This window comes from Pristiophorus japonicus, chromosome 18 (assembly GCF_044704955.1).
Source record: "Pristiophorus japonicus isolate sPriJap1 chromosome 18, sPriJap1.hap1, whole genome shotgun sequence".
Classification (NCBI taxonomy): Eukaryota; Metazoa; Chordata; class Chondrichthyes; family Pristiophoridae; genus Pristiophorus; species Pristiophorus japonicus.
This window is the reverse complement of record NC_091994.1, coordinates 90,744,354-90,771,897: the sequence shown is the minus strand read 5'-3', so window position 1 is coordinate 90,771,897 and position 27,544 is coordinate 90,744,354. Positions and strand designations below refer to the sequence as shown.

General features: G+C 45.0%; 1 protein-coding gene across 3 annotated transcripts; it reads right to left on the bottom strand.

The window, feature by feature from the left end:
* LOC139229291 (putative beta-lactamase-like 1) lies at positions 1-26,844 on the bottom strand. 3 transcript variants are annotated; one of them, XM_070860967.1, is made up of 7 exons: positions 26,735-26,844; positions 23,630-23,640; positions 22,904-22,992; positions 19,123-19,280; positions 13,909-14,156; positions 9,621-9,726; positions 1-1,032 (listed from the first exon to the last, which is right to left on the bottom strand). In XM_070860967.1, the coding sequence occupies exons 1-7, from the start codon at positions 26,842-26,844 to the stop codon at positions 60-62; spliced, it is 1,695 nt and encodes a 564-aa protein (XP_070717068.1). In that variant the 3' UTR covers positions 1-59. The 3 variants fall into 3 exon arrangements, with proteins under 3 accessions (XP_070717068.1, XP_070717065.1, XP_070717067.1); XM_070860964.1 differs by lacking the exon at positions 23,630-23,640 and having other exon boundaries at positions 22,904-23,013; positions 26,739-26,844; XM_070860966.1 differs by lacking the exon at positions 23,630-23,640 and having other exon boundaries at positions 26,739-26,844.
* Between the last annotated feature and the right edge of the window lie 700 nt (positions 26,845-27,544).

The following is a 27,544-nucleotide window of genomic DNA, read 5'->3' as shown; positions in this document are numbered from 1 at the left end:
TATAAATAAAGTGGCTTTTCAAATGTTCCTAAAATGGCTTCACAATCTGTTGTCAAGTCTCAAAATCTTGGTTTCCGACTTATTCGGAGGATATTATATGTATTGAGACCCGGAGCATCAAAACCTGTAGACAGGCCTTGTTTATTGAACTGAAAAAAATTAAACAGCTGTCCATCTTGAGCTTCAAGTGACACTGAAGCTGTGCTGAATTTCAAGACACACGGGTATTCTTTTTCAAATACAATTTGAAATACCCTGTCTTCTAAATAACATAGCTTGATAGTCCTATATCTCTCGGGTATCAAGGTTTCGATATGAGGGCCAAACTGCTGCATCACTAATACTCCATTCTCATCTTTCTTTATTTCATAAAAGGTCAAATTTGCAAATGTATAGTAGCCGACATAAGGCTTAGAGTGAGGAGGCGGAGAAAGAACCCTGTTGCTTTGTCGAAACGCAGTCTCCATCGCAGGTATTAGATAATTATAAACTCCCACAGTCAAGTCCTCTTCTTGGGGTCGGGAACCTGCCATTAAAATAATGAATCCTAATTTGAGTTTAGGAACCAGGGAAAATGTAGCCGAGTAACCATCCAAGTCGCCATCTTTTTTAATGATATCATATCCAAATAGTTCATTGATTTCCCACGGTGTTCCGGTTTTGCTGGCAAAGTAATCCTCAGAACACCTGAACACTGGTGTAAGCATCATTTTTATGGCGTCAGGCTCCAGAAGGTGTTTGTGAATAGCTCCCAAAAGCACCATAGCCAGTTTCGCCAGATCCACAGCAGTTGAATACATCTGGCCAGAGGGTCGGTACCAACCTAGGTCGTAGAGTTGTGCTGGCTGACCATTGCTGTAAACACCGACAGCTAGCTGAGAACGGACTGATAGTGTAAACTCAAATCCAGTGTTCTCCATTCCGATTTCAGTTAAAATATTCTCAGTAATCCAGCGCTGATAGTCTGATCCAACAACTTTATTGGCCAGGATGTGAGCCAGGAGGGAAAAGGCCAAATTACTGTAATGGCATCTAAGAAAGACAGTAGTAATTGTCATTCAGTCATTATAACACTTCTTGTCATATAATAATATAACACTCCTTAAAACCTACCTCTTTGATCAAGCTTTTGGTCATCTGACTTAACATCTTATAAGGCTCGGTGTCAAATTTTGTTTTTTGATAACGCTCCTGTGAAGCGCCTTGTGAAGTTTTATTACGTTAAGGGCGCTCTATAAATGCAAGTTGTTGTTGTTGAATTAGCACATATGCCTCCTTACGTACACACATTAAATAGAACCTCAATTATGCAGCATTTATCTGTTTACCTATAATATATAAAAAATTATGGGCTTGAAATTTGGTTGGAGGGTTCCTAAGGCGCTAATGTCGGGCAGAGGCCAAATTTAGCGCTGCAAGTTTAGTTGTAAGGGGAGCAGCAAGTTCAGTTGTTGCGCCCTGAGCGTGGAGTGGAGCGCTAAGCGAAGCGTTCCACACTTCCCTTAGGGCGCTAGGCCGGGTGTGCAACTGAGTATCTCGCGCTAAACAGCTGGCTTCGTAGCGACCAGAGAGGCCTCCCTGCAACAAAAAAATCAGAACAGAAAACACAAAAAATATTCGGTGTACATTACTCGCCCCAAATAAAGTTAAATCGCAAAAGAAAGTATCAATCACACTTACCTCATGCAGTCATTCCTTCCCTTAGCACTCCGGGACAGCTCTGTATGCCAGCTTTCTCTGGTGGTCACACTAGGGGCGTTACAGGTGCCGCGCAAACCAGATTTTGTTTCCGTGTTGATACCTTGGGTGTTGCACACCGGCGCGATGCTCCCGTGCGATTCTCCTCAGCGCCGCCGGTACCGGCACACTGAATTTGCCGAGAGGCGCGAATGTCGACACTCGCGGCTGCAAACCCTGTAGCGCCCCTTGAGAGGTGCTATCCAACTGCATTTCTCCCCCTATATGTCTGCATGCACTCACTACCTGTTGTGATGTTTTGTGTGCCAATAGTTTGCCAATATAAAGTCCTAAATCCGCATTTTAATGGGAGATGTTTATGTAAATTTGTTACTGATTATATGATCTGGCCACTGGGTCTCCCCAATTCTCTTAAATGGTTTTTGAAAATTCAACTATTTTTATTCCTTGGTAACAAATTTGTGGGTCCCTGAACCACTCCTCAAAATACACCAGAGAAAGGCTTCTAACCACCCACTGACTCATGGATGGACCAATCAGAAACACCAAGGTCAACTAATTTAAATATTGCTGGCAGGACAAGGACACAAGTTCCATCAACAGCTGACTCGTTCCCCTGGTGGGAGGAACAGGAACATTTGTGTGATGGGGCAGAGAGTCGGAAGCGGTCAGTGGTAGTAGAAGCAGCACCACCACAACCAAAACCGAGCTAAGCTTTCAGAGGGCGATGTGAAGATTGAGCCCTCCTTGGTCTCACAGCGTTCACCCATTCTCTTCCGGGGTTGTTTAGTCAACTACTCGGCCTTTTGGCTAAGATCATGCGTAACTGACCTGACAGGGGAGTAGCCACCATGACCTCCGGGTGGTTCTCCCTGGATCAGGAAGGTATATGCTTGCTTTTTTGGAAACAGGAGGTGGGTGGGGTGGCTTGACCCATCCACCTCCACGGAGGTGTGTGGGGGACCTGACCCATCCACCTCCATGGCACGAACCTGGTATTGCAGTACTTCCAGGAACGGTGCAGTGGCTCTAGGCCTTTTGGCTAAGAGCATTGGCGCAGAGTGATCCTTGGCATGTGCAAGGTGACCTCTGGCGTTTGTGATTTGACAAAGAATTGGAACGATTGGCTACGAATTTAAAAAAAAAAAAAAAACTACACGGAACAAGTCGGCGAGGAAGACAAGCCTGCTACGGCGAGCTGCGAGACACCAGCAGCCAGCAGCGAAGCTCTCCCCCAGCGCACCAAGTCCAGCAACGAGGAGACAGCAGACGATGAAGCGGGATGGGAGACCGTCAAGAAAAAGGAAAGTGTAAGGAAAACAGGCGAGCAAGGGCCCCTGCGGAAACGACAGGGAAGAGGCGGCTACAAACCTCGACAGACAGCAGCGGCGGCAGCTCGTCTGATGAGGAAAGGCGAGAAAAAGCCTCTCACCACCGACACCAAAAGAAGAGGCAGTACGCCAACCCACAGCTCACAGGCGACCGGGAGCAGTGAAGTGACCAACACAGCCCTGCTCCAAGAACCCACGCGCTCCGGAACACCGAGAGCGAAGAAGCGACCAACGCAGACCAGCTCCGGGATAACAGGAGCAGCGAAGTGCCCAGCACACCCCACCTCCCGGAATACCGGGAGCGACACAGCGATCGAAGCACACCAGCTCGAGATCACTGTGACTGATGAAAAGAGGGAACCACCAACACCAGGCAAGGACAGTGGAGAGGACATATCGGACTTTATCGCAGCACTGCAGCAGTCCCCTGGTCAAAACACTCGCACGGCAGAGGATGACGAGCATGCCAGCCCAGGTGTAGTAGACCATGATAGTAATAACCTATGCATGCTAGAAATGGCCATTAAGCACTTAAAGGACAATTTATGTGAAGCGTAATGTTTGAAACTGTAAAAAATAGCCTTAAAATGGATTTTAAAATTGCTAGTATTAACGTGCGTAGCGTAAAATCGACTACGCGATGTGTTTCCACCTTGGGGTTCCTCGCCAAGGTCAAAGCGGACCTGCTGTTCCTGCAGGAGTGCGGTCTGCCGCACTTCAGCAGTTACCGGCAGTGGTCACGATGGTGAGCCCATGGACCATCCATATGGTCAGAAGGCAACGACAGCCGGGCTTCCGGCCTGGGCATTCTGCTGCGGGGAGGCCACTTCACCATCACTGAAGTTAAGGAGGTGGTGGGCGGCCGCCTCCTCGTAGCAGATGTAATGTACAAAAACTCCCCTCTCAGGTTAATTAATGTTTACGCCCCAGTTCTCAAGAACGAGAGGCTGGCCGTCTTCCAGTAGCTCCCACCGCTACTGGCAACATCCAGGCCGGTCATTCTGGGCGGTGACTTCAACTGCATCATCGATGCGGCTGGACGATCCAGCAGAGCCGACAGCAAACTGGACGCCACGTCCAAACTCCTGATGGACGCGGTAAAAGATGCCAAGCTGTGCGACGTCTTCAGCAACCCTGCAGACGGAGCACCGCGCAGATACACCTGGTCAAGACCGGACGGGTCCGTCCGTTCCAGAATAGACTTCCTGTTTGTGTCCCACACGCTCAAGGTCAGATCCACCGACGTCATGCCGGTGTTCTTCTCTGACCACTGCCTCCTACTGGCCGACTGTCGCCCACAGGAAAACCAGAAAGTTGGCAGAGGGATATGGAAGCTGAACGTGAAACTGTTAACTCCGGAAAACGTGGAGGAACTCAAGAGGGATTACAAAGGTTGGAGAACCGTAAAGCCCCTCTGCGATTCCCCGATGCACTGGTGGGAAACAGTCAAGACGAACATCAAGAGGTTCTTCATCCTCAAAGGTGTTCAGCAGGCGAGAGGGAGACAGAGGGAATTGTCCCAACTCCAGACGAATATGCAAAACCTGCTCCTGCTGCAGTCGATGGGGGTCGATGTCGCGGAGGAACTCGAAGAGGTGAAGGGCCAGCAAGCCTCGCTCTTTACCTCAGAGTCCTCCAAGATCATCTTCCGCTCCACAGTCCGCTCCGTCGAGCAGGACGAGACGTGTTCACGTTTCTTCTTCCAAAAGGTACACAGGGGGAGCTCTGTGATCACCAGCCTAAAGGAAGAAGACAGTTCTGTGACGTCTTCGCAGCCTGACATGCAGAGATCAGCAAATCCTTCTATGCCAGGCTGTATGACGTCAAGCCCAAAGACCGTGCGGCCTCCCAGTCTTTCCTGTCGCCTATCTCAGAGGTCTCAGACGACAGCAAGCAGGAGAGTCTGGACCACCCGCTAACTCTGGACGAGCTGACAAAGGCCGTCCGGTCCTTCGAGACGAATAAAACTCCCGGAAGCGACGGCTTACCGGTCGAGTTGTACTCGGCTCTGTGGGACTGGATGGGCCCAGACCTGCTGGAAGTGTACGGGGGTATGCTTCTGGCTGGCAGCATGTCAGAATCGATGAGGAAAGGCATCATCACCCTCATCTACAAGCAGAAGGGGGAGAGGGAGGAAATCAAAAACTGGCAGCCCATTTCGCTGCTCAATGTGGACTACAAGATCCTGTCAAAGGTCATCGCCAACAGGGTCAAGTCTGCTCTTGAGCTGGTGATTCACCCGGACCAGACCTGCGCTGTCCCCGGCAGGAAGATCTCTGATAGCCTCGCGCTACTCAGGGATATGATCGCCTACGTGCGGGACAGGAGGGTGGACACCTGCTTAATCAGTTTAGACCAGGAGAAAACCTTTGACAGGATATCGCACACGTACCTGATGGACGTGCTCTCCAAAATGGGGTTTGGGGAGGGTATCTGCAATTGGAGGGTATCCGACATCAGTCGTGTAGTTCTAATCAACGGGTGGGAAACTGAAAGCTTTCCGATCAGATCTGGAGTCAGGCAAGGCTGTCCTCTTTCGGCTGTCTTGTTTGTGTGTTGTATCGAGCCCTTTGCCGGGTCCATCAGGAAGGATGCAGGCATTAGAGGGGTGACGATCCCAGGCAGCGGAAGTGCTCAGGTCAAGACCTCCCTGTACATGGACAATGTCGCCGTTTTTTGCTCGGATCCACAATCGGTCCGCAGATTGCTCACAATCTGCGACCAGTTTGAACTGGCCTCGGGAACAAAAGTCAATCGCAGCAAAAACGAGGCCATGTTCTTTGGCAACTGGACCGACCGAGCCTCCATTCCCTTCACCGTCAAGCCAGATTTCCTGAAGGTGTTGGGAATATGGTTTGGAGCGGGCCAAGGTCAAACAAAAACTGGGATGTGGCACAGGTCTGGCCCATCCCTCGCTCATGTGCCGCGGCAGTCACCTGGGACGTCTTCCACTTTGGAGATCCAAAATGGACCGTGTCCGCAGAGACACGATGTACAAATCTCTGGACAGTGGAGGAAAGGATGTTCTGAACGTGGCCCTCATCCTCATGGCCACCTTTGTGTGCGGCTGCATCAAGCTGTGCACAGTCCTCCAGTACGCAAACACCAAGTGTCACTACATGCTGAGGTTCTACCTGTCCCCGGTGTTGCGAAGGATGGGCCTGGCCACACTGCCGTAAAACGCCCCCACCAGTTGGACCATGCCTGTCCACCTGTCCTTCGTGGAAAAGTTTTTCAAGAAAAACACTTTTGACCACAAGGCCATAAAGCAGTGGTCGGCATGCAAGGTCCTGGACGCCCTACGAAAGAAGGCGATGATGGATCCTGTTGGACGGTTCCCCGAGCAGACTGTCGAACTTATTTGGCAGAATGTCTCATCGCCAGAGCTTTCTCACAAGCACCAAGACGTAGCTTGGTTGGCGGTGAGAAGGGCCCTACCTGTCAGATCCTTCATGCACAGCCGGGATCTCAGAGACACAGCACTCTGCCCCCAAGTTGGCTGTGGTGCGGACGAGACAGTCATCCATCTCCTTCGGGATTGCCCCTTTGCAAGGCAGGTCTGGAAGGAGATGCAGTGGTTGCTGTCGAGGTTCATCCCAAGCAGCTCCGTAACACAGGACTCTGTGCTCTACGGACTGTTCCCAGGGACACACACTGAGACAGACATCATCTGCTGCTGAAGGGCCATCAACTCGGTGAAAGACGCACTTTGGTCTTGCCGAAACTTGCTGGTCTTCCAGAGCAAGGAGATGTTCACATCTGCGTGTTGTAGACTGGCGCAATCTAAGATCCAGGAGTACGTGCTGAGGGACGCACTTAAAATTGGTGCAGTCGCCGCAAAGGCACGGTGGGGAAGAGCCACAGTTTAAAGCCCTTCCACCACGGTAAACCCAGGGGCTGGAATCAGTATAAAACTCCCCTCGGGCTGTAATTGTAAACCTTTGTATACATAGAGCACCATGATCTGCAAACACCTATGCAGTGCCATGTATAATGCAAGTTCAGCAACTGTTTAGTAATGTACGTTGTAAAGAAATGTAACTATACCCTCACCCGTTCCATGTACTGTATAGTGCCACATATAACGTAATTTGATGACTGTATTACAATGTATCCTGGATTGTACTGAATTGTACCCTGAAATGTAAAGTAAGCAAATGTATTGAACGGAACTGCCGTCAGCATCCAAATGTATTGTATGGAATTGCTGACCGCATCCAAACGTACTGAACTGCCTTCCAATGTATCGTGCTAATTTTTATATGAATAAAGTATATATTTTGAAATTTAAAAAAAGTTTAGTGCACTGGTCATCTAAAGTCTCAACCTTCACCCACGTGACCCGAGTAGATGCTTTCACTCACGGACCTCCCTTAGAATGTCCCCTTCCCATGTGTTTGCTCCTTTCCAGCTGCTGTATTTCCCTTCAATTTGAATTCTGACTGATATGCTGAATAGGATTTTGTGTCACCCACATGCATTTCACATTGTTTACATTCTTTTTTCAGGAGAAGATTGCCTGAAATTCCAGGGTAGGACAGGGCTTTGTGGGGTGGTGGGGCGGGGCGGGGGGGGGGGGGGGGGGTGGAGATTTGAGTCCAGACCGCTCAGGAGGAAGAGGGCCCATCCCTCCTGGGGAGGCACTCGACCCAGATGGTGGCTGTTGGAGAAGTGAGAGCTTCTGTGTCCTGTACCTTCTGCTGCTTTTCTCTGCTCTACAATGGGAGCACAGCCAGACCCTCTTACAAAGAGACTCCTGTTATTCATTTCTCTGTGACAGGCATTGCTTTCCTTTGTCCAGTGCACTTGCTACCCTATTGTCCTGTACTTTTCTTTCAGATGCACAACAGCAGGGAGCAGTGGAGGAAGCGGAGTCGAATGAATAGAAGGCAGAGGTAGCGGGCCTCTCAACTTCTGTATACACCACCACATCACCACCCACTTGCTCTCCACCACCTGGCCCGAGACCCACCCCCAGAGATAAAGAGACCTTTTAGATGGCGACTTTGCACTGACGATGCACAGGGCATAGGACAGTCAGAGAAGGCAGCGGTGGAAGTGTGGCCTAACGTTGCTGTGACCACAAGTTTAGGATCCTGCAGATTAGATTTCAGGGGGTCCTGCCATGAAAACAAGAAGATTGGCCAAGCGTGACGTATATGTGGAGGGACAGCACAGGTTCTCCCACGTCACGGATCATGGGGGAGTCCAAAACCGCCCTCTGCGGCGCGATCAGGGAAGGCTTCTCATCCATGCAGAAAGAGTGGCAGCACCAGGAACACATCTTCATCTGTCACCCACAACACAGACACCGGTCAGTGCCTCCAACATGGATGCAGTGACGACCAAGCGCCAGGTCTTAGGTGAATGTTCAGAGACAATGATGGTGAGTGACGTCCAAGATCTTCCAAGTACCATCGCCCAGGGTTTGCAGGATTTCACTCATTAGGTAGTCTTCATGCTGCCAAGGGAGTCTTTCCACCCACAGATAATGTCCTCTCATGAACTGGTCTTCCTCTTCTAAGTCATGGAACAGTATGAGCATTGCTACAGCTCCCAACCTCCTTAGGCATCAGTTGTAATGCAGCAGGATTGCGGCACTGTAACTGAGTGTAGCTCAGCAAAACTAAGGATTGGACAAAAAGGCAGCACTATACAGAAATACCAAAGCTATACCACAGCCTAACTTTAAGAAACTTGACTAAGCAGGTCTTACCTGCTCAGCAGCCATATGCCCAATTTTAATAGGTAAAGTAACACTAGTTATGAAGCCCGCACATGCTGGTAGCACAACCGAGCTATCAAGCCCCCAAAATCACATCGAAATATCGGATCTGCACCGTAAAAAAATTACACAAAATTCTTTTCCCGATCTCACCACCTGCTTTCGCGAATGATGAGGCCTCGAGCTGCGGCTGTGGCCACACAACATTTCTCAGATGTTGTTCTGTTACGGTAAGGTGAGTCTGTGCACATTATGATGAACAGTGTACGGTAACTGCCTAAGCACTCAGAAAATTTCTTAAGACAAAGAGGACTAATGGCACTGATAAATGAAATGTACTTCTGCTTTGACTCAATTTGTCTCGGATGTGGGTTAATTACAACATTAATCCATAAGTGCACCATAACTTCCATCGAAGATGCAACCCCCACTGTAGAAGTATAACACCCACTCCACCTCACATGCTCTGGACATTTCTCTGTCAGTGTAATCACGCTGGAGCCTTGCAGATTAGTTATAATGGCAGTAAAATACCGCTCAAATATACTTTGAGGCAGTCTTCATGATGGAAACCAGATTAAAACTGCCCTTGCTTGTTATTGCAGTGAGATGAGAGATTCTCCCACCATTTTGTTTAAGGTGGGTTGAGCCAGACCTCTTGTGCTACTCTCATGAAAGATTTCATCATCCCGTTGTCTAGGATAAAGAAACATCAGAATAGTGAAGTGGTTAATGATGGTTCATCACCTATAAATTAAAAACAAATCAAGGGACAGCTAGACGTTCTAACTGGTCAGCAATTCTGTTTGCAATTCCATGCTATTATTTATCAGCGTTGCAGGATGATATAAAAGCTGAATTCAAACCTTGTGCCAGGATCCGCAACTAGTAAATCGTCCTGCAGAAGATTCAGTGCCATCTCAGTATTTCCTTCCCACAGCAGACTAGTCGACCTGAGTTGCCTGGGTAACCCTGCAAACCATTTCACACAACATTGAAGTGTTTCCGCAATCAAAATCAACAATTACAAGTGCTTAGAAATGATCTCAAACTGAAAGCCATCAAAATCTTATGGTACACTAAAGCACGATTAGGCAGTTGGAGATTGTGAAAAGGTGATAGATAAAGAAATGTTAAAAATATTTACACCTTGATTTTGCTACATATTTGAATATTTACATGGCTGTATGCAGATGATGGTTATAAAATGTTATGTTTTGTGATACTATGTCATTTCTTTGTCAAGATATTTAGTTCACTGGGAGAGCATACAGCAAATTTGGGCCGATAGATCAGCAGGCTTCGCAGGATGGAAGATATTCTGGGACTTCATCAACTGCAGGCCCAAATTTCCAATATATGCTCCTGGCTCAACCATTGGTGGCCATGCCTTCTGTTGCCTAGGCCCTAAGCTCTGGAATTCTCTGCCTAAACCTCTCTACCCCTCCCTCCTCCTTTAAGACGCTACTTAACACCTACCTCTTTGATCAAGCTGTTGGTCACCTGCCCTAATTTCTCCTTATGTGGCTTGGTGTCAAAAATGTTGTCTTATAATACTCCGGTGAAGCACTTTGGGGCATTTTACTACGTTAAAGGCGCTATATAAATACACGTTGTTGTTGGATTGTAAAACCAGCTCATAATTAGCTTCGGTGTGCACAACATAAGAACATAAGAATTAGGAACAGGTGTAGGCCATCTAGCCCCTCGAGCCTGCTCCGCCATTCAACAAGATCATGGCTGATCTGGCCGTGGACTCAGCTCCACTTACCCGCCCGCTCCCCGTAACCCTTAATTCCCTTATTGGTTAAAAATCTATCTATCTGTGACTTGAATACATTCAATGAGCTAGCCTCAACTGCTTCCTTGGGCAGAGAATTCCACAGATTCACAACCCTCTGGGAGAAGAAATTCCTTCTCAACTCGGTTTTAAATTGGCTCCCCCGTATTTTGAGGCTGTGCCCCCTAGTTCTAGTCTCCCCGACCAGTGGAAACAACCTCTCTGCCTCTATCTTGTCTATCCCTTTCATGATTTTAAATGTTTCTATAAGATCACCCCTCATCCTTCTGAACTCCAACGAGTAAAGACCCAGTCTACTCAATCTATCATCATAAGGTAACCCCCTCATCTCCGGAATCAGCCTAGTGAATCGTCTCTGTATCCCCTCCAAAGCTAGTATATCCTTCCTTAAGTAAGGTGACCAAAACTGCACGCAGTACTCCAGGTGCGGGCTCACCAATACCCTATACAGTTGCAGCAGGACCTCCCTGCTTTTGTACTCCATCCCTCTCGAAACGAAGGCCAACATTCCATTCGCCTTTCTGATTACCTGCTGCACCTGCAAACTAACCTTTTGGGATTCATGCACAAGGACCCCCAGGTCCCTCTGCACCTCAGCATGTTGTAATTTCTCCCCATTCAAATAATATTCCCTTTTACTGTTTTTTTCCCCAAGGTGGATGACCTCACACTTTCCGACATTGTATTCCATCTGCCAAACCTTAGCCCATTCGCTTAACCTATCTAAATCTCTTCGCAGCCTCTCTGTGTCCTCTACACAACCTGCTTTCCCACTAATCTTTGTGTCATCTGCAAATTTTGTTACACTACACTCTGTCCCCTCTTCCAGGTCATCTACGTATATTGTAAACAGTTGTGGTCCCAGCACCGATCCCTGTGGCACACCACTAACCACTGATTTCCAACCCAAAAAGGACCCATTTATCCCGACTCTCTGCTTTCTGTTAGCCAGCCAATTCTCTATCCATGCTAATACATTTCCTCTGATTCTGCTAACCTCTATCTTCTGCAGTAACCTTTTGTGTGGCACCTTATCGAATGCCTTTTGGAAATCTAAATACACCACATCCATCGGTACACCTCTATCCACCATGCTCATTATATCCTCAAAGAATTCCAGTAAATTAGTTAAACATGATTTCCCCTTCATGAATCCATGTTGCGTCTGCTTGATTGCACTATTCCTATCTCGATGTCCCGCTATTTCTTCCTTAATGACAGCTTCAAGCATTTTCCCCACTACAGATGTTAAACTAACCGGCCTATAGTTACCTGCCTTTTGTCTGCCCCCTTTTTTAAACAGAGGCGTTAAATTAGCTGCTTTCCAATCCGCTGGTACCTCCCCAGAGTCCAGAGAATTTTGGTAGATTATAACGAATGCATCTGCTATAACTTCCGCCATCTCTTTTAATACCCTGGAATGCATTTCATCAGGACCAGGGGACTTGTCTACCTTGAGTCCCATTAGCCTGTCCAGCACTACCCGCCTAGTGATAGTGATTGTCTCAAGGTCCTCCCTTCCCACATTCCTGTGACCAGCAATTTTTGGCATGGTTTTTGTGTCTTCCACTGTGAAGACCAAAGCAAAATAATTGTTTAAGGTCTCAGCCATTTCCACATTTCCCATTATGAAATCCCCCTTCTCATCTTCTAAGGGACCAACATTTACTTTAGTCGCTCTTTTCCATTTTATATATCTGTAAAAGCTTTTACTATCTGTTTTTATGTTTTGCGCAAGTTTACTTTCGTAATCTATCTTTCCTTTCTTTATTGCTTTCTTAGTCATTCTTTGCTGTCGTTTAAATTTTCCCAATCTTCTAGTTTCCCATTAACCTTGGCCACCTTATACGCATTGGTTTTTAATTTGATACTCTCCTTTATTTCCTTGGTTATCCACGGTTGGTTATCCCTTCACTTACCGCCCTTCTTTTTCACTGGAATATATTTTTGTTGAGCACTATGAAAGAGCTCCTTAAAAGTCCTCCACTGTTCCTCAATTGTGCCACCGTTTAGTCTGTGTTTCCAGTTTACTTTAGCCAACTCTGCCCTCATTCCACTGTAGTCCCCTTTGTTTAAGCATAGTATGCTCGTTTGAGACACTACTTCCTCACCCTCAATCTGTATTACAAATTCAACCATACTGTGATCACTCATTCCGAGAGGATCTTTTACTAGAAGATCATTTATTATTCCTGTATCATTACACAGGACCAGATCTAAGATAGCTTGCTCCCTTGTAGGTTCTGTAACATATTGTTCTAAGAAACAATCCCGTATGCATTCTATGAATTCCTCCTCCAGGCTACCCCGTGCGATTTGATTTGACCAATCGATATGTAGGTTAAAATCCCCCATGATTACTGCCGTTCCTTTTTCACATGCCTCCATTATTCCCTTGATTATTGCCCGCCCCAATGTGAAGTTATTATTTGGGGGCCTATAAACTACGCCCACCAGTGACTTTTTCCCTTTACTATCTCTAATCTCCACACACAATGATTCAACATTTTGTTCATTCGAGCCAATATCGTCTCTCACAACTGCCCTGATATCATCCTTTATTAACAGAGCTACCCCACCTCCTTTCCCTTCTTGTCTATCTTTCCGAATTGTCAGATACCCCTGTATGTTTAATTGCCAGTCTTGGCCACCCTGCAACCACGTTTCTGTAATGGCCACCAAATCATACCCATTTGTAATGATTTGTGCCATCAACTCATTTACTTTATTTTGAATGCTACGTGCGTTTAGGTAGAGTGTTTTAATACTAGTTTTTAATCCATGATTTTTAGTTTTGACCCCTCCTGCAGCCCCTTTATATTCAGTGGCCCTTTTTGTTTTTTGCCTTGGGTTTCTCTGCCCTCCACTTTTACTCATCTCCTTTCTGTCTTTTGCTTTTGTCTCCTTTTTGTTTCCTTCTGTCTCCCTGCATTGGTTCCCATCCCCCTGCCATATTAGTTTAACTCCTCCCCAACAGCACTAGCAAACACTCCCCCTAGGACATTGGTTCCGGTCCTGCCTAGGTGCAGTCCATATGGTTTATACTGGTCCCACCTCCCCCAGAACCGGTTCCAATGCCCCAGGAATTTGAATCCCTCCCTGCTGCACCACTGCTCAAGCCACGTATTCATCTGAGCTATCCTGCGATTCCTACTCTGACTAGCACATGGCACTGGTAGCAATCCCGAGATTACTACTTTTGATTACTACTATGCTCTTTGACTGACTCCATGCTAACTCTACTTCCTGGCATATAGTTTTTACTTTCTAAAATGATTAACTAGACAATATTTACTGTGTCAGTTAAATGTATATTTTGTTCAAGAATATATTTTGTAAAATACTTCCCTTACCTGACAGCTGACTGGCCATCCTTTTCAGTGTCACAGACGATACCTTTGGAGCAGACATCCCCCTCTTGAGAAATACAAGGCCATCTGCGTCATATTTATGTTCCAATTCTTTTGAGTTACCCAGTGGGTTTTTAACTGTAAAGTTTTTGACATATTTTGTTAGTGGGTCATCCAGAGATGTAATTTTTCCATCCTGCCACAGTTTGTACAGCATTATAGTTGGGAATATCTTGGAGATGCTTGCAATCCTGAAACAAAAGGAATTTGAGTACGATTTTCACTGAATTCAATACCACGAAACGTTTATTGAAGGAATATGAAGGAATTTCACCATACGTCCATATTTTAAAAATGGAAGTGTGCAAAAAGAAGTCGAATTCGCTTTGTTTTTCCCCATCTTTTTCTTCTGATGAGGAGGAAAAGGATTTGCTTCTGATTTGGACACGACATGAGTAAACATCTCCAGCACTGCATTAGCTATGGTATCTGCGTCCATGGGCACAAGAGCTACTGCATCTGGAAACCCAGGTGTGTAGTCTATCGGTTAATATGTGCCATTCCCAGAGTGACTCCTGACAGTTAAAGGAACCCACAATATCTGTGTGTCCACCCTTTTTCACACTGTATTGACAACACAGCCTCTGCCTAACTCTGAGTCACCACTCAAGCTTTCTCCTCTCACCATCATAAGCAGTCCCTCGGAATCGAGGAAGACTTGCTTCCACTCTTAACACGGTGGCTGTACAGTCCAATATTAGAACCACAGTTCTGTCACAGGTGGGACAAATAGTCATTGAGTGACGGGATGGGTGGGACTGGTTTGCCCCATGCTCTTTCCACTGCCTGCGCTTGGTTTCTGCATGCTCTCGGCAACGAGATTCTCTTCTATAACCAAAATAACAAGCCCATCATTCAAATGATTTCCCAGCAGAAATGGTACAGGTGTAGATGCTCCTACTTCCTCTCCCAACCACGAGTGGTATTCTGATCAGTCCTTGGCCAACTGACCCAGTGAGAGCATGAGCATGGGCCTGGGTCTCTAGGTATTAATCGTCATGCACTAGGTGCGGTTTTACCAGTGTAAGGGTGTACCCAGTATCATGTAATCCTTTGGTGGGTCGTTTAGCAACACTGAGCCTAGGAATGCTATCATATTCCTTTGCACACACCCTGGTTTCATGTCTCTTGAGTTGGATTCTAATTGGAATCTGGCCCACGCCTGGATCAGTAGTTGCTTATACTGTGCCATATTGCGCTATAGCTGGAGTACACGAGGTCTCACCCCATGGGGTCTTACTCTGGCACACCTGGATTTTGAAACTGTGGACATACATCCAAATGTCTCCTATCCAGTCGCTGGCACCCCAACACTTTTAAGGTGGGATAGTGCTCTGCTCATTCACCGAACATCTTATGCTCCTAGTCAAGCAACCATATTCTTAGATCTTCTGGAATCACTTCCAGAATTCGACTACCTCACAGAGAACAATATAGAAACTATCTTCTAAGAAGTTGTCAGCTTCTACCTGGATAGGCTTTCGACCAATATCCACTATAAGCCCACTGATTCCCACAGCTACCCGGACTACACTTCCTCCCACCCCGCATTCTGTAAAGGCGCCATTCCATCCTCCCAGTTTCTCCGTCTCCGTTGCATCTGCTCTAACAACGCCACCTTTCACACTAGTGCTTCTGACATGTCTTCTTTTTTCCTTAACAGAGGATTCCCCTCTGCCGTGGTTAACATGGCCCTCGACCGTGTCCGTTCTATTTGCCGCACCTCTGCTCTCACCCCCTTCCTCTCCCTCTCAGAACCCTGACAGGGTTCCCCTTGTCCTCACATTTCACTTCACCAGCCTCCATGTTCAATGGATCATCCTCCGCCATTTCTGCCATCTCCAGCGTGATCCCACCACCAATCACATCTTCCCCTCCCCTCCCCTCTCAGCATTCCGAAGGGACTGCTCCCTCCGCGACACCCTGGTCCATTCCGCAATCACCCCCAGCACTCCCTCCCCTTCCCACGGCACCTTTCCATACAAGTGCAGGAGATGCAACACCTGCCCTTTTACCTCCTCCTTCCCCACTATCCAGGGCCCCAAATACTCCTTCCAGGTGAAACAGCGATTTACTTGTTGTACTTTCAATTTAGTACATTGTATCTGCTGCTCACAATGTGGTGTCCTCTACATTGGGGAGACCAAACTTAGATTGGGTGACCGCTTTGTGGAGCACCTCCGTTCAGTCCGCAAGTGTGACCCTGAGCTTCCAGTCACCTGTCACTTTAATTTTCCACTCCACTCCCACTGTGACCTCTCCGTCCTTGGTCTCCTACACTGTTCCAACGAAGTTGAATGTAAGCTCGAGGAACAGCACCCCATCTTTCGTTTACAGCCTTCTGGACTTAACATTGAGTTCAACAATTTCAGAGCGTAACCGCTGCCAATCTCCCCCCAGCCCCACCCCCCTCACACCCCCCCACACCCCCTGCCCACACACCCCCTCCCCACACCCACCCCCCACACACACACACACACCCCACCCCCCACACACATCCCCCCCCCCCCCCACACACACACACCTCAACACCACCCCACCCCCACCCCACGCCTGTTTCTTTCTCCTTGTCTCTAGTGGCAGCTGGTCATTATACCGCCATTCACACTACATCTGGACTAATGTTTTTCTCACTCCTGGCATTACCATTTCAATTTGGCCCATCATCCCTTTTGTCTCTCTAATCTCTCCTGTCTTCCACCCTATCACAGACCTTCCCTTTTGTTCTTTCTTCCCCTCCCCCTTTCAGTGCTTGTTAAGAATGTGTTCTTTCTGAACACTCTCCAGTTCTGCCGAAGGGTCATCGACCCGAAACGTTAACTCTGCTTCCTCGCCACAGATGCTGCCTGACCCGCTGAAATTTCCAGCATTTTCTGTTTTTATTCCAGATTCCAGCATCCGCAGTATTTTGCTTTTGTGTCAGTTTCTACCATTGGTTTGTCTTGTCAGACATCCTGCCAAAAACTTTTGATATGGGTATCACATTTAAAGGAAAAAAGGAAAGAACTTGCAATTATACAGCGCCTTTCATGACCTCAGGATGTCCCAAAGTGCTTTACAGCCAATTAAGTACTTTTGAAGCGCAGTCACTGTTGTAATGTAGAGAAATGCGGCAGCCAAGTTGCACACAGCAAGCTCCCACAAACCTCAATGTAATGATCACCAGATAATCTGTTTTCATTATTTGAGGGATAACTGTTGGCCAGGACACCAGGAAAACTCCCCTGCTCTTCTTCAGATAGCGCCATGAGATTGTTTACATCCCGCTGAGCGGGCAGATGGAGTCTCAGTTTAATGTCTCATCCAAAACACAGCACCTCTGACAGTGCAGTAATGTGCTAAAATGTCAGCCTGGACTATGTGCTCAAGTCTCTGGTGTAGGGCTTGATTTCCCATCTGCCCTCTCAAGTGGACGGAAAAGATCCCATGGTACTATTCACAGAAGGCCCGAGGAGTTCTCCCAGTGTCCAACACTTACCCCTCAACCAACACCCACCTTGTGGGACCTTGCTGGGACCTAATTGGCTGCTGCCTTTGCTACATTACAACAGGAACTACACCTCAAAAGTACTTCATTGACTTTGAGATGTCCGGAGGTGGCGAAAGGTGCGACTGTATATAAATGCAAGTTCTTATTTTCTTGTAACAGTCGCTGCCCTTCAAAGTAATCGATTGTGTGTGAAATGCTTTGAGATGTTTTTTGATAAATATAGGAGTTTTACAGATGCAAGTCCATCTTTTTTTCAAATCGATGCACGTCCAGTATGGCTTCAGTTCACCATTTTGTCTGCGACTGTAACATCCAATGTCACTCCGCTGTATCTTTCTGGAATGATTATTACGGTTATTACAAACATTTTCAGAATTTTCATCTTCATTTACCAGCAGTAAATTAATATGCAGGAAACAGAATGATACTGTACTTCGTGTAATAAGTGTTACTCAGTAACATTGTGAACGGCAATTAGAACACCTCAGGGAATAATATTGCTTATTGCTGCATGAGTCACAGTGCATAATAGTCTGAGAATGCACCTAGTGGGGAATGAGGAAAACAGGAGCTGGCCACAGAGAGAGCAGAAATTGAAGCCCAAAGTAGAACAGATGAGAGGAAAATGAAAAGATGGATAAAGAAAAGCTTACCACAGGACATTTCTTTATAAATGACTTAATACATGGATGTAGATTAGTGACTGCCTGGTGAGAATGAAACAGAGGTTGGATATAAAGGGAGTTGGATCGAAATGGAAGGAGAAATTGAGTGAGGTTCCCCAGGGATCTTTGATGCGATTTTCTCTCTCTGGTGCACCAAAATGACCTGGATGTGATGTCTCATTTCAAGCTAATTAAGTTCAGAGATGACGCCAAGCTACGGTGCATTGTGGCCTCAGGAGCTCCACAGGGTGCGAACTTCAGCTGATCAGTGGAAAATGAAGTTCAATACATTTAGACAGAAAAAAACAGAAAGTATGTGGACTACTTGGGTGGAAAAGGACCTGATGACAGAACATTGAAGCAAATGTGCAGGGGGGGGAGGGGGGCAGGTGATGGGCAATTGTCAATTATTGCATACAAGCAAAGTGAGGAAAATCAAACAAAACTGAACAGAATACAATGACGATGGGATAATCGTTCTTCAACTTCAAAACGGAATGGCGCGAAGGGGACATTATCGAGGTGTGAAGCTGCACTCGAGTCCTGGCCAGAAAACTGTACATCAGATATTTTAAAAAACAGAGAAAGTAAACCCAGAACAATAATTTAAAATACGACAAGGCTGTGGGATAAAAGGGAACAGGTTCAGGATTCTGAAGGGCAAGTTTAATATTTCTTTTATACAGGGGGCGATCAACAACTGCGAGGGGCGATCATGAGGGATGGTTTAGACCACTGGCTTCATTTAAGAAACAGCTGGTACTGCAATGGGAAGATGGTAGGGTTGGTATTTTGAGAGATCAACCGGCTGAAGGGCCTCCTTCATCCAAACCTATCGTGATTTGTGAAATAAAATCTTTTGTAAATAAATGGCACCTTTACATTTATGGAGTTGCTAAAGGTGCCTTAAATAAGCAAATGGAATTCAGCACTGAATCATTTGTCATGGAAAGTCAGCTTGGTCTAAGGTGTCAGGTAGCACAGTTGGATGTGTAAAGTTACCTGTAAGCAGTATATTCATTTGGTGGAGGTGAAAACTCATCTGATGCATTTCTTTTCCCAAAATTTCCAGTCCACAGCACAGTATCATTATAGATCACAATGGCTGAAATGGATGGCAGACTCATTGCATGTATTTGATGGCGTAAAAGAAAGTCAACCTGAAAAAAGACAATCAATATTTGCCTAATTTTTATTCAAAGAGAAATATAATTTTTGTAATAACATGTAATGAAAAATACAACTGCTGAGTGAATGGGGTAGATCTTGACTTGGTGCGATAATGTAAAACGGGTGATGGCGAATGGGCAAACTTTTACAACACTCCCCATTTTTATTTCCATTGAAGTGTTTACCTTTCATTATTTTAAAGACTTATATCATGTCTGTTCTCAGTCTTCTTTCTTCCTGGTCACCTTTCTCAACATCCTTTCTAACAAATCCTTTTGCAATTTACAGTGATTGGATGCTTTCAAGCGATGATTTATGAACAATCCCCAATCCTTTTATTTATCAGCCTTTGCCGCGAGAGACTTTTTCATGTTATCTCATTCGCAAAGTTCCATTAACCTAACTAAAAATAGCACCCTTCCATATTATACTTATATTTGCTTTTATCTGCGTTATCCAGATTAAAATCTATCTTGTATATCGCAACCCCGTTACATAATAAATCTTCATAATACATTTTCCTTGTTATTTACTCACATAGCTTCATGTCATTGGCAAATATAACACACTATTACAATTTCATATACATTCACATATAGATTCCATTTCATTCACAAATATTCATCTCAATCTTGTGATCCTAGCAAAGTGAGCCCACAGCACATTGTGCTGACTGCATGCAATTTTGTGGGTTCAAGTAATATGAATAATTAGTATTGACTCTTTGTACCAGCAACTAACCTAATCAACAGGGAGTAAATCTGGCTCGCAACTCAAATTTAAAGGGGCGCGCCCACGTAAATGCTGAATAGGCCGCCAAATATTGTTTCAGTCTTTATGAAGCTTCAAAATGGGCTTGAAAAATTCCGCAGCCCTTGCCAAGGATGTATGGCAAGGAGAGGGGGACGAGGGGATCAACTGCCAGGCAAAAATGAAGGGAAAGCAAAACCCAATATACAGGCATGAAGTGAAGTCTATGGGGAAGTGATGGGATAGTGCTGTACGTGGCCTCCCATTTTATGGCTGGCAAAATGGAGCATCAAGTGGGTGTAGGGAGGGTTACTCTGTTTGGCAAAACAGGGCAGCACCCCAGAGGACAGCAGTGCAACATGTCTGGCAGCAGGTGGTGATCGAATGGAGCAGTCTGTATAATACATGGCTGCCATCTACAATATTCTTCATTTTTGAGAAAACTGTCTCCCAGGAAAAGTTCTATGCCCTGTCTATCTGTTGCTTCCTTTCTACAGGGAATATGATGTTGCCCCTTACAAACAAGGCCTCTGTCACTTGTTGGATACATGTGTTGTGTCCGATATATTTAATAGAGTCCTTTGAGGAAATGTTAGAGTGCATTAATGAAGGAAATACAGTTGATGTTGTGTATTTAGATTTTTGAAAGAAAACAAAGAATATCTTGCATTTAGATAGCACCTTTCACGATCTCAGGACGTCCCAAAGCATTTAACAGCCAATGAAGTACTTTTTGAAGTACAGTCACAGTTGTGATGTAGGAAACGCGGCAGACAATTTGCTCGCAGCACACTCCCACAAATAGCAATGTGACAATGATCAGATAGTATGTTGAATGATGTTGATCGAGGGATAAATATTGGCCAGGACACCGGGGATAACTCCCCTGCTCTTCTTCGAAATAGTGCCGTGGGATCATTTACATCCAACCAAGAGGACAGACGTTTCATGTCTCATCCGAAAGACGGCACCTTTGACAGTGCCACGCTCCTTCAGCACTGCATTGATGTGACAGCTTAGAGGTGTTTTAAGAAGAGAGCTTCTTGATAAAATTAAGGCAGACAGTTTTAATTGGAATGTGATACCATGGATGGGAATTTTAAGGAACAGTAAACAGACAACAGTGATTAATGAATGATTTATGGTCAGGAGGGATGTTAATAATAGTGTTCCTTATGCATCAATGATGGGACAAATGCACTTCTCACTGTATAATAAACAGTCTGGACTTGCGTATTGGATATCAAAATTTACAGATGACACAAAGCTAGAAAGCATGGTTCACTGTGAAGAGGATTGTACGCAACTTTTGGAAGACATAAGCAGGTTAGTTGATTGCGCAGATAGGAATTGGATTAAATCTAATGTGGAAAAATGTGAGTTAATATAATTTGGGAGGAATACACTTAACAGTAAAAGGTTGAAAGGAGTAAAGTAGATAGAGACTTTGGAATTTCATACACGAATCTGATTGCGCAGCACTTTCTACAGGGTCCATGGTCATGATCTGCACTAGCAACTCTCTGTAGTAAGTTGTGAAATTGAATTCAATAAATGTTGTAATTTGTGGGTTAGCTCCAGAATACAAATGATCATGAAAGCTGCTGGATTCTTGTGAAAACCCAGCTGATTCATTTCCTTCAGGCTTACATTATGTGGTTGAATCTTGCCCAAAAAGAATCTAGGGATGGGCCAGAAATGCTGCCTTGCTGGTGTTGCCCACATCTGAATAACAAATATATTTTAATAAAATAACTCACCCGCCCACCACCTCCACTTGCAGAACAGAAGGATGCTGAGTCACGTCCCGCCCCCTCCCACCTCCATTGGAGTACAGTAGTTCTAATCCATGCCACACATAAATCTTCAAAGTAATTGACAGAATGATCATTCCCAAAGCAAGTTTCTGCTGTTATATATTTTTTTTTAAATTCTGAGGTTTTGTGTAAAATATAAATTGGTAAGTTAAAGTTCCATGTTTATCAAATCCCGATCTAATTAAAATTGAATTTCTAATCTTTCACTGGATAATGTCAGATCTGATTCGGTGATTGGATTCACATTTTTCACTCTATTTCTGTGTTTGCTTCTTTCTGGCTATTGTTTCAACTTTGTGTTATTCTGCCAAAAATGAGCACCCTTCCAGAGATAAGGGGCTAGATTTCCATTGGGCTTGCGCCTGTATTAACTCCCCTGAGGGGTTCCGCCCAGACATCCAGCTTCCAGCGCCCCGCCGGGAAATTTGTTGCTGGTTTTGCGGTGGCACTGAGCCGTCCCGCCTGGGAGCACTGCGCCTGCGTGTAACTACCCCGTTATCAGCCCGATCTCGAAATTTGTTTTGCGCTGACCCTGTAGTGCCCCGTAGTTAACCCGCCTGAACAAACAGGCGGTCAGAGCTGTCCCGGCGGCGGTGAAGGGAGGAATGATTGCAAGAGGTAAGTGTGATGGGGTTTTCTTTGTTTTATTTTTGCGATTTATCTTTATGTGGGGTGAGTAAGGAATGTTTTTTGTGGCGATTTCGTTTCCCCAGGGTAGCCTCTCTTAGGGCATTCCGAAGGTGGCTCTTTAGCAACGCGTTTTCAGTTGCTCAGCCGGCCTAGTGCTCTAAGAGAGGTGTGAAATGCCTCCTACAGCACTCCGCTCCACACTCAGGCCTCAGCTGTTGAATTTTGTGGCTGCAGATGCAAACCATTTCCCGTGCAAAATTTACCGCCCCACTGCCATTAGCGCCCGAAAAAGCCTCCAACCGAAAATCCAGTCCGTGCAGTTAGTGTAAAATTCTAAGTTGATCACAATCTTGCCCTTAATTCTAGATTTTCCACATTTCTTTTAATGGCAGACGCACTATTTGTTATTTACTAACCTTTTCTAGAGCTTCTTTTAGAATCGGCATGGGATGCACCAATGGCACGGGTCTGGGATGCCTGGGACACATTTGGGCTGGTTTGGGCTCTTGAGACATAGTAAATTCATCTGAAATAAGAACACAACAATATAAGAAATAGGAGCAGGAGTAGGCCATTTGGCCCCTCGAGCCTGCTCCACCATTCAATAAGATCATGCCTGATCTGATCATGGACTCAGCTCCACTTCCCTGCCTGCTCCCTTTTAACCCTTCACTCCCTTATCATTCAAAAATCTGTCTAACTCCACCTTAAATATATTCAATGGCCCAGCTCCACAGCTCTCTGGGGCAGAGAATTCCACAGATTTACAACCCTCAGAGAAGAAATTCCTCCTCACCTCAGTTTTAAATGGGTGACCCCTTATTCTGAAACTATGCCCCCTAGTTCTAGATTCTCCCATGAGTGGAAACATCCTCTCTGCATCTACCTTGTCGAGCCCCCTCAGTATCTTATATGTTTCAATAAGATCACCTCTCATTCTTCTAAACTCTAATGAGTATAGGCCCAACCTACTCAACCTTTCTTCATAAGTCAACCCCTTCCTCTCAGGAATCAACCTAGTGAACCTTCTCTGAACTGCCTCCAATGCAAGTATATCCCTCCTTAAATAAGGAGACCAAAACTGTACGCAGTACTCTAGGTGTGGCTTCACCAATACCCTGTATAGTTATAGCAGGACTTACCTACTTTTATACTCCATCCCCTTTGCAATAAAGGCCAATATTCCATTTGCCTTCCTGATTACTTGCTGTACCTGCATACTAACTTTTTGTGTTTCATGCACAAGGATCCCCAGGTCCCGCTGTACTGCAGGATTTTTTAATTTCTCTCCATTTAAATAATAATTTGCTTTTTTATTTTTCCTGCCAAAGTGGATAACCTCACACTTTCCCACATTATACTCCATCTGCCAAGTGTTTGCCCACTCACTTAGCCTGTCTATATCCCTTTGCAGATTTATTTTGTCCCCTCACAACTTGCTTTCCCTCCTATCTTTGTATCATCAGCAAACTTGGCTACATTACATTCGGTCCCTTCATCCATGTCATTAATATAGATTGTAAATAGTTGAGGCCCCAGCATCGATCCCTGTGGCACCCCACTAGTTACTGTTTTGCCAAGTGGAAAATGACCCATTTATCCTGACTCTCTGTTTCCTGTTAGTTAGCCAATCTGCTATGCATGCTAATATATTACCCCCAATCATGTGAACTTTTATCTTATGCGGTAACCTTTTATGTGCACCTTATTGAATGCCTTCTGGAAATCCAAATACACCACATCCACTGGTCCTCCCTTATCCACGCTGCTCATTACATCCTCAAAGAATTCCAGCAAATTTATCAAACATGATTTGCCTTTCATAAAACTGACTCTGCTTGACTGTATTATGCATTTACAAATATCCTGCTACTGCTTCCTTAATAATGGACTCCAGCGTTTTCCCCAACAACAGATGTGAAGCTAACTGGTCTATAGTTTCCTGCTTTCTGTCTGCCTCCTTTTTTAAATAGGGGCGTTACATTTGCGGTTTTCCAATCTGCTGGTACCACCCCAGAATCCAGGGAATTTGGTAGATCACAACCAATGCATCCACCATCTCTGCAGTCATTTCTTTTAAGACTCTAGGATGCAAGCTATCAGGTGCATTATTTTACTGAGTACTGTTTCTTTAGTGATAGTGATTGTTTTAAGTTCCTCCCTCCCGATAGCCCCTTGATTATCCATTATTGGGATGTTTTTAGTGTCTTCTACCGTGAAGACCGATATAAAATATTTGTTCAAAGTCTCTGCCATTTCCCTGTTCCCCATTATTAATTCCCTGGTCTTATCCTCTAAGGGAGCAATGTTTACTTTAGCTACTCTCTTCTTTTTTATATACCTGTAGAAACTCTTACTATCTGTTTTTAGATGTTTTGCTAGTTTACTCTCATAATCTATATTATGTTTTTTGATCATCCTTTGTTGGTTTTTAAAAGTTTCCCAATCCTCTGGCTTCCCACTAATATTAGCCACTTTGTATGCCATTGCTTTCAATTTGATACCATCCTTTACTTCCTTGTTAGCCACGGGTGGTTCTCCCTTCTCTTAAAGTCCTTCTTTCTCACTGGAATATATTTTTATTGAGAGTTATGAAATATCTCCTTAAATGTCCACCACTGCTTATCAATCGTCTTACACTTTAATCTATTTTCCCAGTCCACTTTAGCCAACTCTGCTTCATACCTTTATAATCTTTATTTAAGCTCAGGACACTGGTTTGAGATCCAACTTCTCACCCTCCAAATGAATTTGAAATTCAACCATGCTATGATCACTCTTTCCTAGAGGATCCTTTACTAGGAGATCCTTTACTAGGAGATCATTTATTAATACTGTCTCATTACACAGTACCAGATCTAAGATAGCCTGCTCCTTGGTTGGTTCCGCAATGTACTGTTCAAGGAAACCATCCCGGATACACTCTATGAACTTTTTCATCAAGGCTACCTTGGCCAATTTGAATTGTCCAATCAATATGAAGATTAAAATTGCCTGTGATTATTGCCATTCCTTTTTTACAAGCCTCCATTATTTCTTGATTTATACTCTGTCCAACAGTATAGCTATTGCTAGGGGGCCTATAGACTACACCCACCAGTGACTTCTTCCCCTTATTATTTCTTATCTCCACCCAAACTGATTCCACATCTTGATCTTCTGAGCCAATATCATTTCGCACTACTGCACTGATCTCATCTTTTATTAACAGTGCAACCCCACCTCCTTTTTCTTTCTGTCTATCCTTCCAAATTGTCAAATACCCTTGAATATTCAGCTCCCAGCCTTGGTCACATTGCAACCACGTCTCTGTAATGGCTATCAGATCATACCCATTTATAACTATTTGTGCCGTCAACTCATCAATTTTGTTACGAATGCTGCGTGTATTTAAATTTAAATTTTGCTTTTTTTAGCATGTTTCCCTGCTTTGACCCCACTTTCTGATACACTCATGTTTATACATTCTGTCCCTTCCTGTCCCACTCTGGTTATCATTTCCCCCAGTGCTAAACAGAAAAATAAACAGCGAATATTCATTTGGAGGACTCGCATTCCTAGAAAATAACATTGTTAACTGAGCAGTGAACATAATATTTCATTCAATTACGTATTCAAGCTTGAGGATGGAGCAGTAATGGAGGAAAGATCACAAGTGAAGCGGAGCAAACGGAAGTAGCGGCAGGGAAAGCATTCAGTAGTTACCTTGGCTTTCTGTCTGAGACAACTGCGGGCAGGAAATTGGTACCCTATTGTGCTCGTCAGCTGTGGCTCAGTGGGTAGCACTCTTGCCTCTGAGTCGGAAGATTGTAGGTTCAAGTCCCACTCCAGAGACCTGAGCACAAAAATCTAGGCTGACACTGAGGGAGTACTGCCCTGTTGGAGGTGCTGTCTTTCGGATGAGATGTTAAACTAAGACCCCGTCTGTTCTCTCAGGTGAACATAAAAGATCCTACGGCACTATTTCAAAGGAGAGCAGAGGATTATCCCTGGTATCCTGGCCAATATTTATCCCTCAATCAACATCACTAAAACAGATTATCTCATCATTATTACATTGCTGTTTGTGGGAGCTTGCTGTGCGCAAATTGGCTGCCGCGAGTCCTACATTACAATAGTGACAGCAGTTCATTGGCTGTAAAGTGCTTTGGGACGTCATGAAAGGCGCTATATAAATGCAAGTCTTTCTTTCTTTTTTGTAACAACACTAATGATCAGCTCCAAATAATTGTCAAGCCTCCTTTCACTTACTCATGTCTTTCTTTGGAAGTTTGTACTGCCACACGAAGCAGCAAGTCATGGTGATGGAGACGATGATAAAGAAAGCTATTCCAAGATGTGACCATTTCAAATCCATAATGGGACCTTTCCTTGCACCTTGCCCATCAGCACACTGCTGCAAAACAAGAGAGCAGATTATAAACACATCTCCCATTGTGTCCTCCATCACTGATTACTACATTCAGATGATAACATTCCTGCTATATCTAAATTCTACAGGAAACTCCCATAGGATCTGGAAGTGTCCTTGCTTTGCAGAACTACTTGCTACTGACGAGTTCAAAAGTTCACAGCAGTCTTTCGCCTGACTACATAAACAGAACAAACTGAGAGGCTGCCTGAGATTGCTGTGTAGCAGAAATAAAGAATCCACAGTGTAACAATGGTCAACTTGTTACATGTCATTGACATGCCATTGAACCAGTGGATGACTGATAAAGGTCAAGTCAGCCTCTCTTTAGTTTGGACAAGCCTAGATTTGGTACATTGCATAACTTCGTACAATTCTTATGCCAATGAAATTAAAGGAATGCTTCCCACAAAATGAATGAATGGGAGGCTGCAGCTCAGATGTGCCAAGTGATAATACTGATTGATATATGCCAACCTCCAAACTGGAAAGAGGTGACGAATAGCTTGCACTACCCAAAAAGCTGACAACTCAAAAAACAATGTACAGGTGCAGCGGTGAGGGAGTGCTGCACTGTCAGAGGTGCCGTCTTTTGGATGAGATGCTAAAGATCCCATGGCACTATTTCTAAGAAGAGCAGGGGAGT